The 14262-nt window shown below is 34.4% G+C and overlaps 1 protein-coding gene across 3 annotated transcripts in view; it reads left to right on the plus strand.

Moving 5' to 3' along the window:
- Positions 1-14262, plus strand: part of LOC126370007 (sodium bicarbonate cotransporter 3) — a 109602-nt gene that overhangs the window by 53905 nt on the left and 41435 nt on the right. For 2 of the 3 annotated variants that reach the window (XM_050014651.1, XM_050014631.1), the window contains exon 1: positions 9761-9848. The exons of the other annotated variant lie outside the window; for it this stretch is intronic. In XM_050014651.1, the coding sequence (XP_049870608.1) occupies positions 9787-9848 (62 nt within the window). In that variant the 5' untranslated portion in view covers positions 9761-9786. Of the gene's footprint in view, positions 1-9760; positions 9849-14262 lie in introns of those variants that run through there. 3 annotated transcript variants of the gene reach the window in all.

Below are 14262 nucleotides of genomic sequence, written 5' to 3' on the forward strand. Positions count from 1 at the left end.
ATAATTTAGAATACACAAAACCAAGTTAAGTATTCACAAAACTATTTAGTCTTATCTCAGCCTACTGTTAAGTCTACAAGTATTCTTTTACTTTACTCAGATTATTTAAAGGCTCACTTAACACTAAATTGATTTAGTGAAGTATCAGTTTAGTCTTGTAAAGTAAAAATTGATTGCCTAGATATACTTAAGGCAATTTTTATTATTTGTTGCTCCTATACAAGACTGTTTTATTCGTTTTTGACTACAATAAGTAAAACATAAGAAAAGTCTATTCAATGGACGATAAAATCGAAATAGAAGCAAGCAGAAAGATGGATGAAGTCCAAATAATAAAAGGATGGTGGTTTTCGAAGGCAGAATATTAAATACAGAAAACTAACCTGTGATAATGCACATCCCACTGTTTTTGTTAGCGATGCGATATCTTCTTCATTGCCATAATTTTTTTTATATCGATTGGTATAACACAATCATTTAATTTTGGCAAAAAAATCGTAAGTTCCTGTTTTTCAAATCCGATCCAGCGCGTGGCGGCCCAGGTACCTACGTCTCGCACAAATCTTCTCAAAAATGACTAAGCTAGTCTAACCTAGTCTAAGCGCACGGCAACACTACACTATGAAAAATCGAGTTTTATATTAAAACCTGCTAAGTTCAAATATAAAATTAGGTACCTATTAGTCTAATAATAAATAAATCCAATCAAAAACATAGACGTGAAATGAGAGCCAAGTTCAATATTATGCAATGCTTTGGTTGTTGACTTCAACGACAAAAGAAGTGAGATCTAAATGGGTGCCAAGTTCAATGGTCAGTCCTGAAATTTATTTATAAGTAACAGTATAACATATCATATCTTCTTATAACATAAGATAATATATTGTAGCCTAAGATCTGTCTTATTGTAGGTAAGTACATATCTTCGTAACGCGTGGGTCCTTTTAAAAAGACAAATTCAAAACTAAAAGTCGACTTTATAGGTAAAATAATATGCCAGTAAAATGGATGAGAGTGGTGTTGTATCGTGGGCGAAAAGCTGACAACCTATCACTGCTAAACACATGTTCCAACTTGCTTACCTACCCTTAAAGTACTTGTCAAATGTGGCATCAAGTGGTTTTATGATCACTTAGTGCTCTGCCTACCCCGATAGGGCATATAGGCGTGATTGTATGTTATGTTAAGTTAATCTACATACCTACCACAAAAAGACCGGCTGTCATGAGTTTTGATTACTTACTGATTCTTACATCTATAGTTAGGTACAGGCACTAATTAGGTATTTATGTTAAGCGTTCATGATAGAATCTAATTATTAAAAAGTTGCCAGTTTTTTTTATTTTTTCCTTTATATTCATCTAATTACCTATCTGCATACCAAATTTTAACTCTCTAGGTCATCTGGAACTGGGTTAGAGTTTTGATAAAAATGAGTCAGTCAGTCAGTCAAAAAATGAGGATTTTGGACATTAATATCTAAATAACCGTTTGAGATAAGCTTATGAAATTTAGAACACTTATATGTATCTCACAAGTCTCAATATATGAGCCAAATTTGATACGTTTATGTGAAATAGTTTTTGATTTATGAGGGGGTCAAAAGTGGCTCCAAATGGTTCGTGTAATAATACACACGGTGCGGCTCGCCAGTTCTATTTCTTGAACTTGGCTTGACACGCTACCGCGTGTCTAGATACTTTTCTTTCTTCTTTCATTCTTTCTTTTAATAATTTTAAAAATGTACCTATTTTTAACTAAGCTTTATTCACAATCATAAACAAAACATATCTATTTTAAGTTTTGTGTATGGTTAAATGCATTTAAAGTGGGCATTAGATTTGATTCCTTTATTTTTTAGCTTGATAAAGACATCGGGAATTTGGCCGCCTTTTTTAACAATAATGTTTTAGGTGGGATTAGAAACTACCGCGCACACACACGACGTTAATCAAATTGCAAGGGTTCTTCGTATATACAATATTCAACGGATACTCGTTAATTTTTACAATAATGACATTGTTTCCGTTGGCAATTAGAAGCGCGGTGATCGTACCTACTTTGCGTCAGCGAACCATGTAGGTACCTATGAGAATGTATGCACGGAGACTCATTAGCAAATTGAGTTTATGTTTGTTAGTTCCAATTGTGATAAATATTAAATAATTAAGTAAATCACATTCCTATCCAAGTAAGAACTCAGCATAACAATATTTTTTTATCTTCCACGAGTCGAAAAACTTACCTCTCAAACAAACATACTTTCCATAGGTTTTAAGCTTGTTCGATTTTAATTGTTACTTGTTACATAAATGATTCTGGCACAGAATAAACAAACATGATTTTACGACATTACTTTACTAAATCAAAATAGAGGATCACTTTAGATATAAGAGTTTTAAGTAGGAATTCACTAAATACTTTTTGTCTTAAGTTGGTATACTCCTAGACAATTGAAGTAAAATTTATCTTAACTAGTACTTGATGAAGTGCAACTTGACTTTACTTTTCTAAACTGATTCTTACGAAATCAATTGTTTCTAAAGTCTTACTTCATTTAGAAAAATATTACTTAACGCCATTTTGCATTTACAGGAAGAAAACATGTAATATTTTTTTGACAATATTATCGTCAAAAACTGAAGTAAATTAATATATATTCCTGTTGTAGTAACAATTACTGCGTTCAGCTGTCACATATTAATAGAAAATGAATTTCTCTATACTATATGTCACCATTTTTTTTATTTGCTGAATAATCAATCCAAATTTTATTATTATTTTTCTGATATATTAAAGGCCCTTCTGTTTTTTAACACTTTCTATCGATTTTACACGAGAAACAATCATGCGTTTATAATTTCCTGTATGTGAAACGGCAGAATAACCTTTTGTTAAAACAACTTAACAAATATTTTAGACGCCATTTTCTTACAGTCTTCATTTCTTGTGTTAATATAAATGTTCGCCATTATATTCTAAAATAAAGACGCGTGAAGTAAAAATCGTTTTAGTATGATCTGAAGTTTTACTTCGTTAAGTTACAATTGACTCAGTGCAATTCAATCCTATAGTCTTAACTAAGTATTGTAGATATCTTCAAGTATACATTCTTGGTATTAAGTGATACTACAAGAATTCTAAGTTTAGAATATGCAAGAACATTGTCTAAAGTAGGGTTTAAGTCTGACTTAGTGTTGTCTTAAGTCTGTCTTGTATAAGAGTTAAAGTATGTGCCCACTTTTACTAAACTGTATCTTCAAGATATCTTGAGGGATATCTTGGAGACATATAAGACTTATCCAAGACAAGGGTTTGATTTAGTCTACTTGCCTTCAAGATATCTACAATTCTCTTTTAAGACAATCGGTTGCTACTTGGGATATCAGTAAACAACTTGCAGCCACTTATGATACAATGGCCAATGAATCGAAAAGTAACAAATTCAAATTCAAAAAATCTTTATTCAGTTGGTAACATAGTTACACTTTGAATCGTCAATTTTTACATAACGAACGTCTCATCCGCCTAAAACTACTGCAGCTTCTCACAACCTGTATAGCCGGGGAAAAGAAGCTGCAAGAAAAACCTCGGAACAGGGCCCTAGACGCTCTTTAAAAAAAAATAATACAGATGATCAGACGACACAATCTTTCTGACTGTTGGTGTTATAGATTTATTTAACCTACCTACCTACTTGTATATTAATAATTTGATAAAGTATAAATCAACGTTAAATATGATAACATTTATGATAAGTAGGTACCTACTTTATACAAAATCACGATTTAACGAGAATGAATATCATACCTACTGTAATCGTATTATTACAAGCTTTGATTTAAACATAATTGGTGTTCACGTTTTTGAAACGACAGGTGATGGGCAGCAGTCGTCGAGATAATTAATCAAACTGTAGAAAATTATCTCTATTCAGATACACACTGAAAATGAATAGGGTATACATTAATTAAAAATAACGAACGTTATACTCCACGTAATCGTTATATGAGTCATGTTAGGGGCCTTTGGCGGCTCAAAAGTAACCCTGGTACCAGGGTTTGATGAGGTTGGTAATTCACCTCACAACCCACACGATAGAAGAAGATACTCACGTAGAATATTAAAGAGATTTGATGTGTTCTTCTATCTTATGAGTTGTGAGGTGGACTGCCAATCCATCAACTCTGGTGTCAGGGTTACTATTGAACTGCCAAAGGCCCCTTACATGGCTCACGTAACGACTACTAACTTGCATCAGTAAGTAGTAGCCGGGACCAACGGCTTAACGTGCCTTCCGAAGCACGGATCATCTTATTTGCGGATAAAATCAGGTGATCAGCCTGTAATGTCCTTAACAAACTGGGGACCACATTTTTATGATACGTCCCCACCGGGATTTGAACCCGGGACCTCCGGATCGTGAGCCGAACGCTCAAACCACTGTACCAACGAGGCCGTTAATTTGATGTTTTATATAAGGGCGATTACAGACTAACCTGTGTGACCCTTGGCACACCCCCACAATCCATACAAAAATCTCATTCTTACCGTGTGCCACCTAACGCGTAAGTGTGAGCGAGACAGATAGTCTACGAGCTCCCTCTTACTCTTTAGCGGCTTACGGCCATTTAAGACTAAAGTAAAACCCAGAGGACGTGAGGTCGGTTTCCGATATGAATTGGTGCCTGGCGGAGAGCTCACGTTCTTGCCTAATATTATTATTCTTTAAACCCAATATGCCGTTATAGGCCTTATTGCTCTAGAGCAATTTCTTACAGGCAATCTCTACCAAGAAACAAACATTTACTAGACTTGAACGCGGAATGGTACACCAAGAAATAAATAAACGTATACTTAAGTTAATATAATAAATATTCTTTACACATATTAATAAATACTCAATATAATATAATACATATATTATTATTTACCAAATTACACCTAACCATAATCTAAAGAAACTATAATAATATAATATTAGACTATACCTACACACACAGAGATAACAAATATTAAAATAAATAAAATACAAAATATTAACAATATATTTTTATTTCTGACTTCGCAGGGATCACATTTTTGACATACCGAATAACATTTAATTAAAATACAAAATTGTATACAAAATTTATAATTAATTACAGTTACTTACAAAAGAATGATATTAAAATTAATGAGAATATAATATACGTATGGGGTTTTCAAAATAAATATTCTTATGGTTCCCCCAAGTTTGGAGTTTCCTTTTACCTCTTTTTGTGTAAGCATGAAAAATTATATACTTACATTAATTATAGGCAGAAATTATTTCTATGTACCTAGACACCTTTGATGAGTTTACTATGAATAAGTAACTATACCTACTAAGAAAAATAAATTATTTTCCATTTCTGTTACAGCATTTCTACAAATTTAAACGGTCGTCTAACTTTCAGATGAAATTTAATTATGAGGTTTAATAGAATTCTAATTTAATTTACTAAATTCAGACAACAATATTGTAGAAAATACGACGAAACTGATTAATCAATAGAAATTCAATTTCTCATTAGAGAATTTTATTAACCTAAAAACTAACCTTTTTAGATTAATTTATCCAGACACGAATATCTGAAACACGTTTTACGACCATATTTAAAGACTAGGACAAACTGTTTAATAGCAAAGTATGGAACGATTTTTTTTATAAAATGCTTTATTCTTGGGCTTCCATTTTCCGCTTCTCCAAGCTCTCTAAATGTCTCCAATATTAGACATTGATCAAAGAGATTGAACCCTTTTGTAAAAGCATGTCGACGACTGAAACTGGTAAACAATTTGACAACGATGTGGACGACAAAATTAAGTTACACTTAGATATGGTTAGGTTCTGATACATACCCATATGCATATATTTTTATATGTTCGAAAACTGAGGAAGATGATTCAGACCATGATTCTGAGTTGATCAAGTGGAATTTCCTGTCGGACAATTCATGAATGTTTTTTGTTTTTTTATTAATTATTTTCATTTCCATACTTTTGCGACGGAAAATTTGATTTGATATTAACTCAGAATCATGGTCCGAATCCACCCCCTCAGTATTCGTTACGATCTCACTAACATCCTGTAAGTAATATAAATATATCTAATAATTATAAATTCTTTACTCCTTTAACCCTCAGTAAACAATTTGCAGCGACTTTCGATATCAAGTTCAAAGTTGAATGTGATGAAACATTATGGTGACGGGTGAACAGTCCATTGCCCGTAAACCCTCTGTCGGTTTTGACGACATGCCCGAGTTTTATATGTTTTATATGTATATTATATATAGTATATACACATCCACTTCTCGCCAGTCATGTTTTATTCCCATCCTCATTATCAGAAGGTAATAGGGGGCAACCCATTGCCAGGCACAAATCCTAAAAACCACGTGACCCATCTCTCTGCCTAACCCTTCGGAGATAGAAGCGTGATACTATATTGTCTGTTATGTTATAATTATGTATATACAAAACAGGAACGTACAAAACTTCTGATTACTCGTGATTTTCAGCCTATCCCGAGAGATTATAATATTATGCTAATTTCAATACGCTTACTTGATAACACACGCCTAATAATATACTGTAATTGTTTACTGTTCACTCAAATATGTTTGCGTTAAAGATCTATCAAGATCGGTTAATATATTGCTCTTATCGTAGCTGTTTCCATGCTATTTTTGGCAAAATCTCTCGGAGTCCTTTCGGAAAGTGATAACACTACAAGGTTTTGTTAAGGAAATCCGGGCATCTATCAAACGCGTTTGAATCCCTTGTTTGCTTTGTCCATTGATGTACATTGACCTTGCTTCCTACATACGTTTGATAAAAAATGTGAAACAGAATTTCTGTCATTATTTATGACAGTTATGGCATTTTCTTGAGCATTTAATTGTCATATTGATAATTAGCAAATTGCGATTATTTAAGATTACAAGCACTAGTCTAGATATTCGAGATATCGCACATGAAATAAACCACAAATAAAAGAAACTTTTTAATATTTTCCATCCTAGAAGGGAAAACCAACCCAATTCAAGTTAATATTCAATACACCTATTTTGATTACAAAGCACCTCCAAAATGAATTTCTCGAGTAGGTTATTATTAGTAATATAAATTCAAATTCAAAAATATCTTTATTCATTAGGTAACACAGTTACACTTTGAATCGTAATATTTTATATAACGAACGCCTCATTCACCTAAAACTACTGCAGCTTCTCAGAACCTGTATAGACGGGGTAAAGAAGCTGCAGGAAAATCCTCCAAGTCAATTTAAACCCTTAGTCCCATCTACTATTTACCGATGTGCCTACATAAATTCATTAGTCGTTTCTTGAACTATATCCGGGGTCATTAGCAACTCAATAATAACCCTGACTCCAGGGTTGGTGAGGTCGTCAACCTTACAACCTATTCGATAGAAGGAATCATAATTCGGTGTTTCCATTTCGGTTGGTATGTTTGTTATTATTATCATAAGCAAAAGATCAAAGCCTTAGCCTGAAGGATGCTTTTAGGCAATGACCTTTTCTCGAGTTATTTTTAACAGTATAAACTTTGCTATTGCCAAGAAATTCTTTTGTTAATGGTGGTACCTCATTTATAATATTCTGCAAGTTATAAATAGTGCCTATTGCCAGTTTTGCGCAATTGATACCTATCAATATTAATGCAACATGGCCGGAAGATGTCGTAAAATTTCGTTAAGAGTGTAAAACATTATAATTTTATGTAAAAATGTGTAAAAGAATGAGCTGCAATAATCTCGAGTATAAACAGCTAACCATAACAAAATCAATTGGAGCATAAGTAATGAGCGTTGTAACCTTTATTGATTACAGCAAAGCACTCGCTACTGCTTCTGTAAGTAGGTGAAAGAAAAAACCCCTTTACCAGATATAAAATACCTTATATAATTCACTCTAGTACTCTCGTTAACCCAATAATCTCCGTTAAACTCCCTTGTTGTAATTTTTTTTTTCCATCGCGCCTTTCTCCGCTAAATAACAACTGCTGCGGAAAAAAGGCGCATAATGGCGCCACCGTCACACGATTTTTTTTTATAGACGATCTGATTTACGCAATCTCTAACGTAGGTACCTATATGAATAATCGACTCCCCATATTTCGTCGTCCGCATCTGTGATAAAAAGATAATTAATAAGTGTAGCCTACCTCCATGTGTACCTACTAAATAAATAATGGTTATTTTTTTTAATTCAGACAGTTCAAGTAGATTTGAAGATGTCATAAAGATTTTTTTGTATTTTATATTCCTATGTAAGTCTTTACATAAATTTTCCAACAGAATATCGGAATAATTTAGTCATGATTTAAGTAAGGATATTGCCAATACCTACTCGACAACTTTTTATCAACAACCTGTTAGTAGGAACTATTTATTCGGTCAAATTAAGTTGACTAACCTTTTACTTTCTGATGTAAGTAGGTAGGTATAATTAAGTTTTTCTACTCCTCTACTTTAATCTGGCATTTAAATAACCAAAAAGTCTAATATAAGTACATACATAATTAAACTCTTTGAAAAAGTGTACGCTCTATGGCCTATAAAAGCATTGTTTACAAAGTGTAACTGTACTATAATGTCGCCAAAAAAGCATTGTTGTTGTTTTTTTTTTTTGACCTGGAAACTGGCACCTTTACTTTGTTTGGTGCCATAGATATACTATAAAAAAAAAGTATACATTTGCCGCCATTTTCCCGCGCATTGGAAAATAAATTGGAAAATATTTGTGTTTCGTTTAAAATTACGTCGTCGTAGAAAAAGTATTGTATGCAACGTTGTATAACTAGGTCAAAAAATGCTCGTGGCGTCTCTTATTGCGATGTTCGCCAAGGCTCACATCGCAACTCACGCCACTCGCATTTTTTGACCCTTCTTATACAACTGTTGCATAAAATACTATTATCTTTTTGGGGTTATGTATTGTTTTTATAGTAAAATACCAGACAATGTTTTGAATTTGACAGAAAATAAATTTAAAGCTCAGGTGTAGCTTACTTTAAGTAAAAACGCTTATTATAAGATTAATGATTACCTAAATGATGTAAATGTTCTACTTATTAAATAACTTGTAATCTATACCTACATTGATTTAAAAGATGTGTTGCTGTTGCAGTTTCTTGACATTTTTTCCTCAGCCATAACAAAAAGTTTATCTATGATACGTTGAATGATTCTGATTTCTATTACTGTTTTATCTACTTGAATAGATAAATATTTTTCAAAATTCTTTCGAATATTAAATTTGTGTTTAGGAGATAGACGTGGTTGTATGCCAAACTGACACCTAAAAGCCTAAACACCACAATCGGAATCGGAAATATCGAAAAATACTTCTTGTTTCACACTTTTTAGAGCGCTATTTTTCCGTGGTCGGGTTTTAGTTTTTAAACTTCAATTTTATATCCTGATAACTGCAGGATTAGAGCTCTCTATAAGAGGAAGGCGATCACAACGGACCTCAGATAAATAAGTCACATGACACTTAAACGAAGGCCAAGTAATCATGTAGTTTACACCATTACTGGGATTAAGATACTGATTGCTACAAGGATACAGGTTTCTAAGATACACTAGAGGCAGAACTGGCTTAGTCCAGAGTCTTAAAAGTCTGTTCGCTACGTGTAGACCTCTTAAATTCTAGTTTTTAGAAAACGTGAGAAGAATAATACGGAGTTTTTCAAGAGTTTCAACAATAAATGTAATAGGATTTAAGTGTTGTGATGAAGTATAAAAGTGTTTATTTTAAAGATGACGCGTATAGGTATCAGAGGTGGTGTTACGTGTAAGTTTATTTGAATAGAATTTTATTTAATTTGCAGATTTGTGTTCTACATTGCATTGTGATTTGTGTTGCATAAGGTCGCGACAATTTTCCGAAATCCCGGTAGACAGACTTCGGAATTCCACTTATGTTTTATGAACATTTTTTTGTGTTTATTGTTTTTTGAGTGACGTGAACACGGTCCCCATAGTAGCACTACGAATTAGCGCCGTATTGAGAAATATCCGCTTTAAAGTACTATTTCCCATCGGAGATTCATATGTAATTGGATTACCAATACTAACTGACTTAACAGTTCCACAAGTTGTCCAACTCCGCGCCCTGACCCATATCTTTGATTACTTCTCTAATAACATAACGCGTCACATGTAAGGAGTGTGACCAATCATGGGACTCAAGACCTTGAAAGTCGATTAACTGTCCATCCTTAGACAGGAAATTCTACATCCTACATGTATTTTTATAAAATTTGTATGCGTGTGTAGATATATATGTCTGTCTATAGTATTACAACAATACAATTGTCTTAAAGGACCTCTACGTGTTGGCTTCGGCCCCACGCACGCCTTCCAAAAGTCCGGGACTCCATAGGCCCGAGATATGGAAACGACATATTATAAATAATAAAATTTATTACAAATAACTGCAGCAAAAGAAATATACAATAGGAAGTCGATCTTACTGAACCTTTTCTAAGGACATCTCCAATTTGGTCATTGTACCTACGTCCTTCTAGGTCTCTCTGTCAGACCCACCACCAACCTTCGCTTTATATACTGCTTTTGTAATCATATTATCCTTAATCCGCTCTATGTGTCCAAACCAACTGAACCGTATCGCCAAAACATCAAAAATCTCTGTCAATCAATAAGGTACTTGCTATTCAACCTTCAATCTCAGATTACCAAATATTTACCCAACCTCTACACACCAATCGGGCGTCCTAGACATTCAACTTCTATCAGTATCAGGTTTCCGTGACAAAGTCAATAAGCTAGCTCGTAAATAATGGAACTATCTACAATCTAGATTAACCTATAAAGTCTAATCTGTCTTTTCCCGTGATAAAGGAAGCAGGATCTGAGTCTCGTGTGGCCCTAAGTACCACTTTACCTTAGTTGGTCGCTTTGTGTCTTGAAATAGAATGTCTAGGACGTTTGAGAACAAAGTCAATGTCAAAATAACAATACGGTACCGGGGGTTTAAAAAGGCCACATCAAAGGAATTCATCTAAAAAGCAATATTGCAAATTGACATTTGCGCAAAGTAAGTACGCAATGCAAACAAATGTCAAATAGCAATATTGCTTTTTTGGATGAATTGCTTTGCAAATGCCTCTTCTCTTCTTCCACAGTTCCTTATCCAGGCGGTTATCCTGCTAGACCCCTTCAAAGGCAAAAGAAAGGCCTTTCCGTCTTTTCCAATACAATACTTACAATACATTTTTTTTACTGCAAACAAAAGAAATATTATAAGTAGTCAGGCGATACAACAGGTGGCCTTATTGCTAATGTAGCAACCTTTTTCAGACAACCTAAACCGTGGTTCGATGTATACCTACATACCTCAAAGATGGGTACTATCAGGGTGGACAGAGTCACATGAATAGGCTAGTCTCCAAATAGTCAAATCATTTACTTTTTACTAAACGTCAAAACATGTGTAATGCACACTGTGACGTCATTGAAGAACGTAATAAAATGTCGGAATTATTATTAAGTATGTTTTTCTTGGTTAAAATTCACAATGAAGAAACGTTTTTTTTTTTTCAGTTTTAAATCTGTCTTTATTTAGTAATCAGAATTCCAAAATTTATTTTTGACCTAGGAAACCCAACTGCTGTCAGGTCCTGGGGCCTATAAAGGCCACAATGAACCAATTCAACTTAAAAAGCTATTTTGCTATTTAACATTAGTTGGTATTGCGCTCTTAAATTTTATTAATGAAAATGTCAAATTTCATGGGACAGTGCACGGCAGTGTGTGTGATTGTGTAGGTAGTCTGTGAGAGAATGTAAGGTTATGTTTGTGTAAATATTACTCCGAATGCAAAAACCTTAACCCGCAAAGTAAATGCAACGTTATCTAAAGCAAAACGTTACACAAAGTGTGAACGAAATCCAACCTAAGTACTTAGGTATAATGTTTCACAATACTTGTGCCGGAGGCCCGTGTTCTATGCTCTATAGTGACATATATATATTTTGTTTTATCTAAAAGTAAGTCAACCATGCGGTTGGATTTTCCCGGATTATCCCGTAATTTTCCGGGACTAAGAGAAAACTCAAACGGGTCATTAAAGCTTAACTGAATTTTGATCCGTTTAATCAACGTTTGAGTTGAGATTTAAGGTAAATATTTGACGCGGCATTGAAAAACAAGGTGTATTTTAAAAAGACATTTTCGGAGACGGAGCGAGAAAAGTTCATGTTTATTCCGAAAAGGAAAGGGACAGCTGACAGGTCCGGAGTAAAACAGGCATCTCTGGTATCGAACCCGTTTGACGTGTGATACCTTAAGTTATACAGGTAATCAAACCAACAAGTAATATAACGTATCCATTAGATTTCATTTTGCCCGGGACAATACAGTAAATCTTAGGTGTTCTTATTTTATATTTGTGTAATTTGTACGAATGTATATGGTCACCACGACGCTATAGAGACGACGCGGACCATTTGGCGGTAGATAGACCGAATAGCATTGTGGTTATTTTGTTATGTAAAGAGGCACCCCTCTCTAGAGACGCTTTTGTTCAGAACTATTGTGGAAATAGAAGTTAGGTAAATGATAATAAGTAGATGCAACTTCAGCAAGTTAAACAGATTTTTAATTAAGCTTCCATATTGCTTGCGATTGAGCTATTAGAACTTAAGAGACACAATTTCTTTTTATATACTAATTTGGTTTCGAATTTTAAATTTCGAATTGGTACATAAATACAGACACAAATATAATAAATACAGATACAAACAGCCTCCATAGTCTAGTGGTTAGAGCGTTAGGCTCACGATCTGGAGGTCCGGGTTCGATTCCCGATGGGGACATTGTCGAAATCACTTTGTGAGACTGTCCTTTGTTTGGTAAGGACTTTTCAGGCTTGAATCACCTGATTGTCCGAAAAAGTAATATGATTCCGTGCTTCGGAGGGCACGTTAAGCCGTTGGTCCCGGCTATTAGCCGTAAAAACGCCTCCACCAATCCGCATTGGAGCAGCGTGGTGGAGTATGCTCCATACCCCCTCCGGTTTATTGAGGGGAGGCCTGTGCCCAGCAGTGGGACGTATATAGGCTGTTAATGATGACATAAATACAGACTCGAAATTCTCTCAATGGGTTTTTATGAGATGGCCGGGAAGATAGTTATTATGTGTCGGAAGGTACATATTCACTCGCTCCCAGTTCATAACATATTAATTGCACACACATTCACGAGACCCATACATACATAGCATTAACCTACAGATAAAACAGGCCCAAAGTACTCTACCTACTTAACCACTCTAAGCCTCGTAAAAGTCTAAATTGAATTTAAGTTTCGAAGTTGTGTGTGTGTGTGCCTTTAGAACTTCAAACTTGATATATAATAATATACGTATAGATACACTACAAGCATCAACTGTGGAACAGTTTCAGCCAAGTACGTGTTAGAGTGTTAGTGACATCGTAACGAAAACTGAGGGGGATGATTCAGTCCATGATTCTGAGTTACTATCAAGTGGAATTTTGCGTCGCAAAATTAATGTTTTTTTTTTAATTATTTAAACATCAAAAAAATGTTTTAGACATCAGGATTGATGGGGTTGGTATGCCACCTCACAACCTACACGAAAGAATACGATCATCAACATCATACGCTCGTCTACTGCTGGACACAGGCCTCTCAATTTGCACGGCAATTTGAAGTCATTTAATATAATCCGTCTAAATTAAGTAGTTTTTGCCCAATTTTAATGGCATCACAGATGTCACTAAACCGATAACGACAAGGGTTTTCATAATAAAGTTGAAGCTACACAATTAAAGGGAAACACCGCCTACTGTTTGAGATTTCATAGAAATTGGATATCTATTATTAAATGTTCTATATTTAGACGTTAATTAGAAACATGAAGCTTGTGCTCAGCGGTGAAGGAAAATATCGTGAGGAAACCCACATTCCCGAGAAATATATTTTCGGAGGTATGTGACCTAGGTAACCTATATTGCGCTGGTTTTCCCTTCGCGGGTTGGAGTGACAGACAGAGAGTCGCTTCTGTAAAAAACCGGACCTGTCAAGTCTTCAAGTTAGGTAAGCGGACTCTGTGAAAAACGGAATAATGCTGGGAGATGATAATGGCTAAGACTTGTAATAGATCTAAAGACTTTAATCTATTGAAATGTCAATTTTCTGGGGACATAGTAACACATAGAGTT

Source organism: Pectinophora gossypiella, chromosome 1 (assembly GCF_024362695.1).
Source record: "Pectinophora gossypiella chromosome 1, ilPecGoss1.1, whole genome shotgun sequence".
NCBI classification, from domain to species: domain Eukaryota; kingdom Metazoa; phylum Arthropoda; class Insecta; order Lepidoptera; family Gelechiidae; genus Pectinophora; species Pectinophora gossypiella.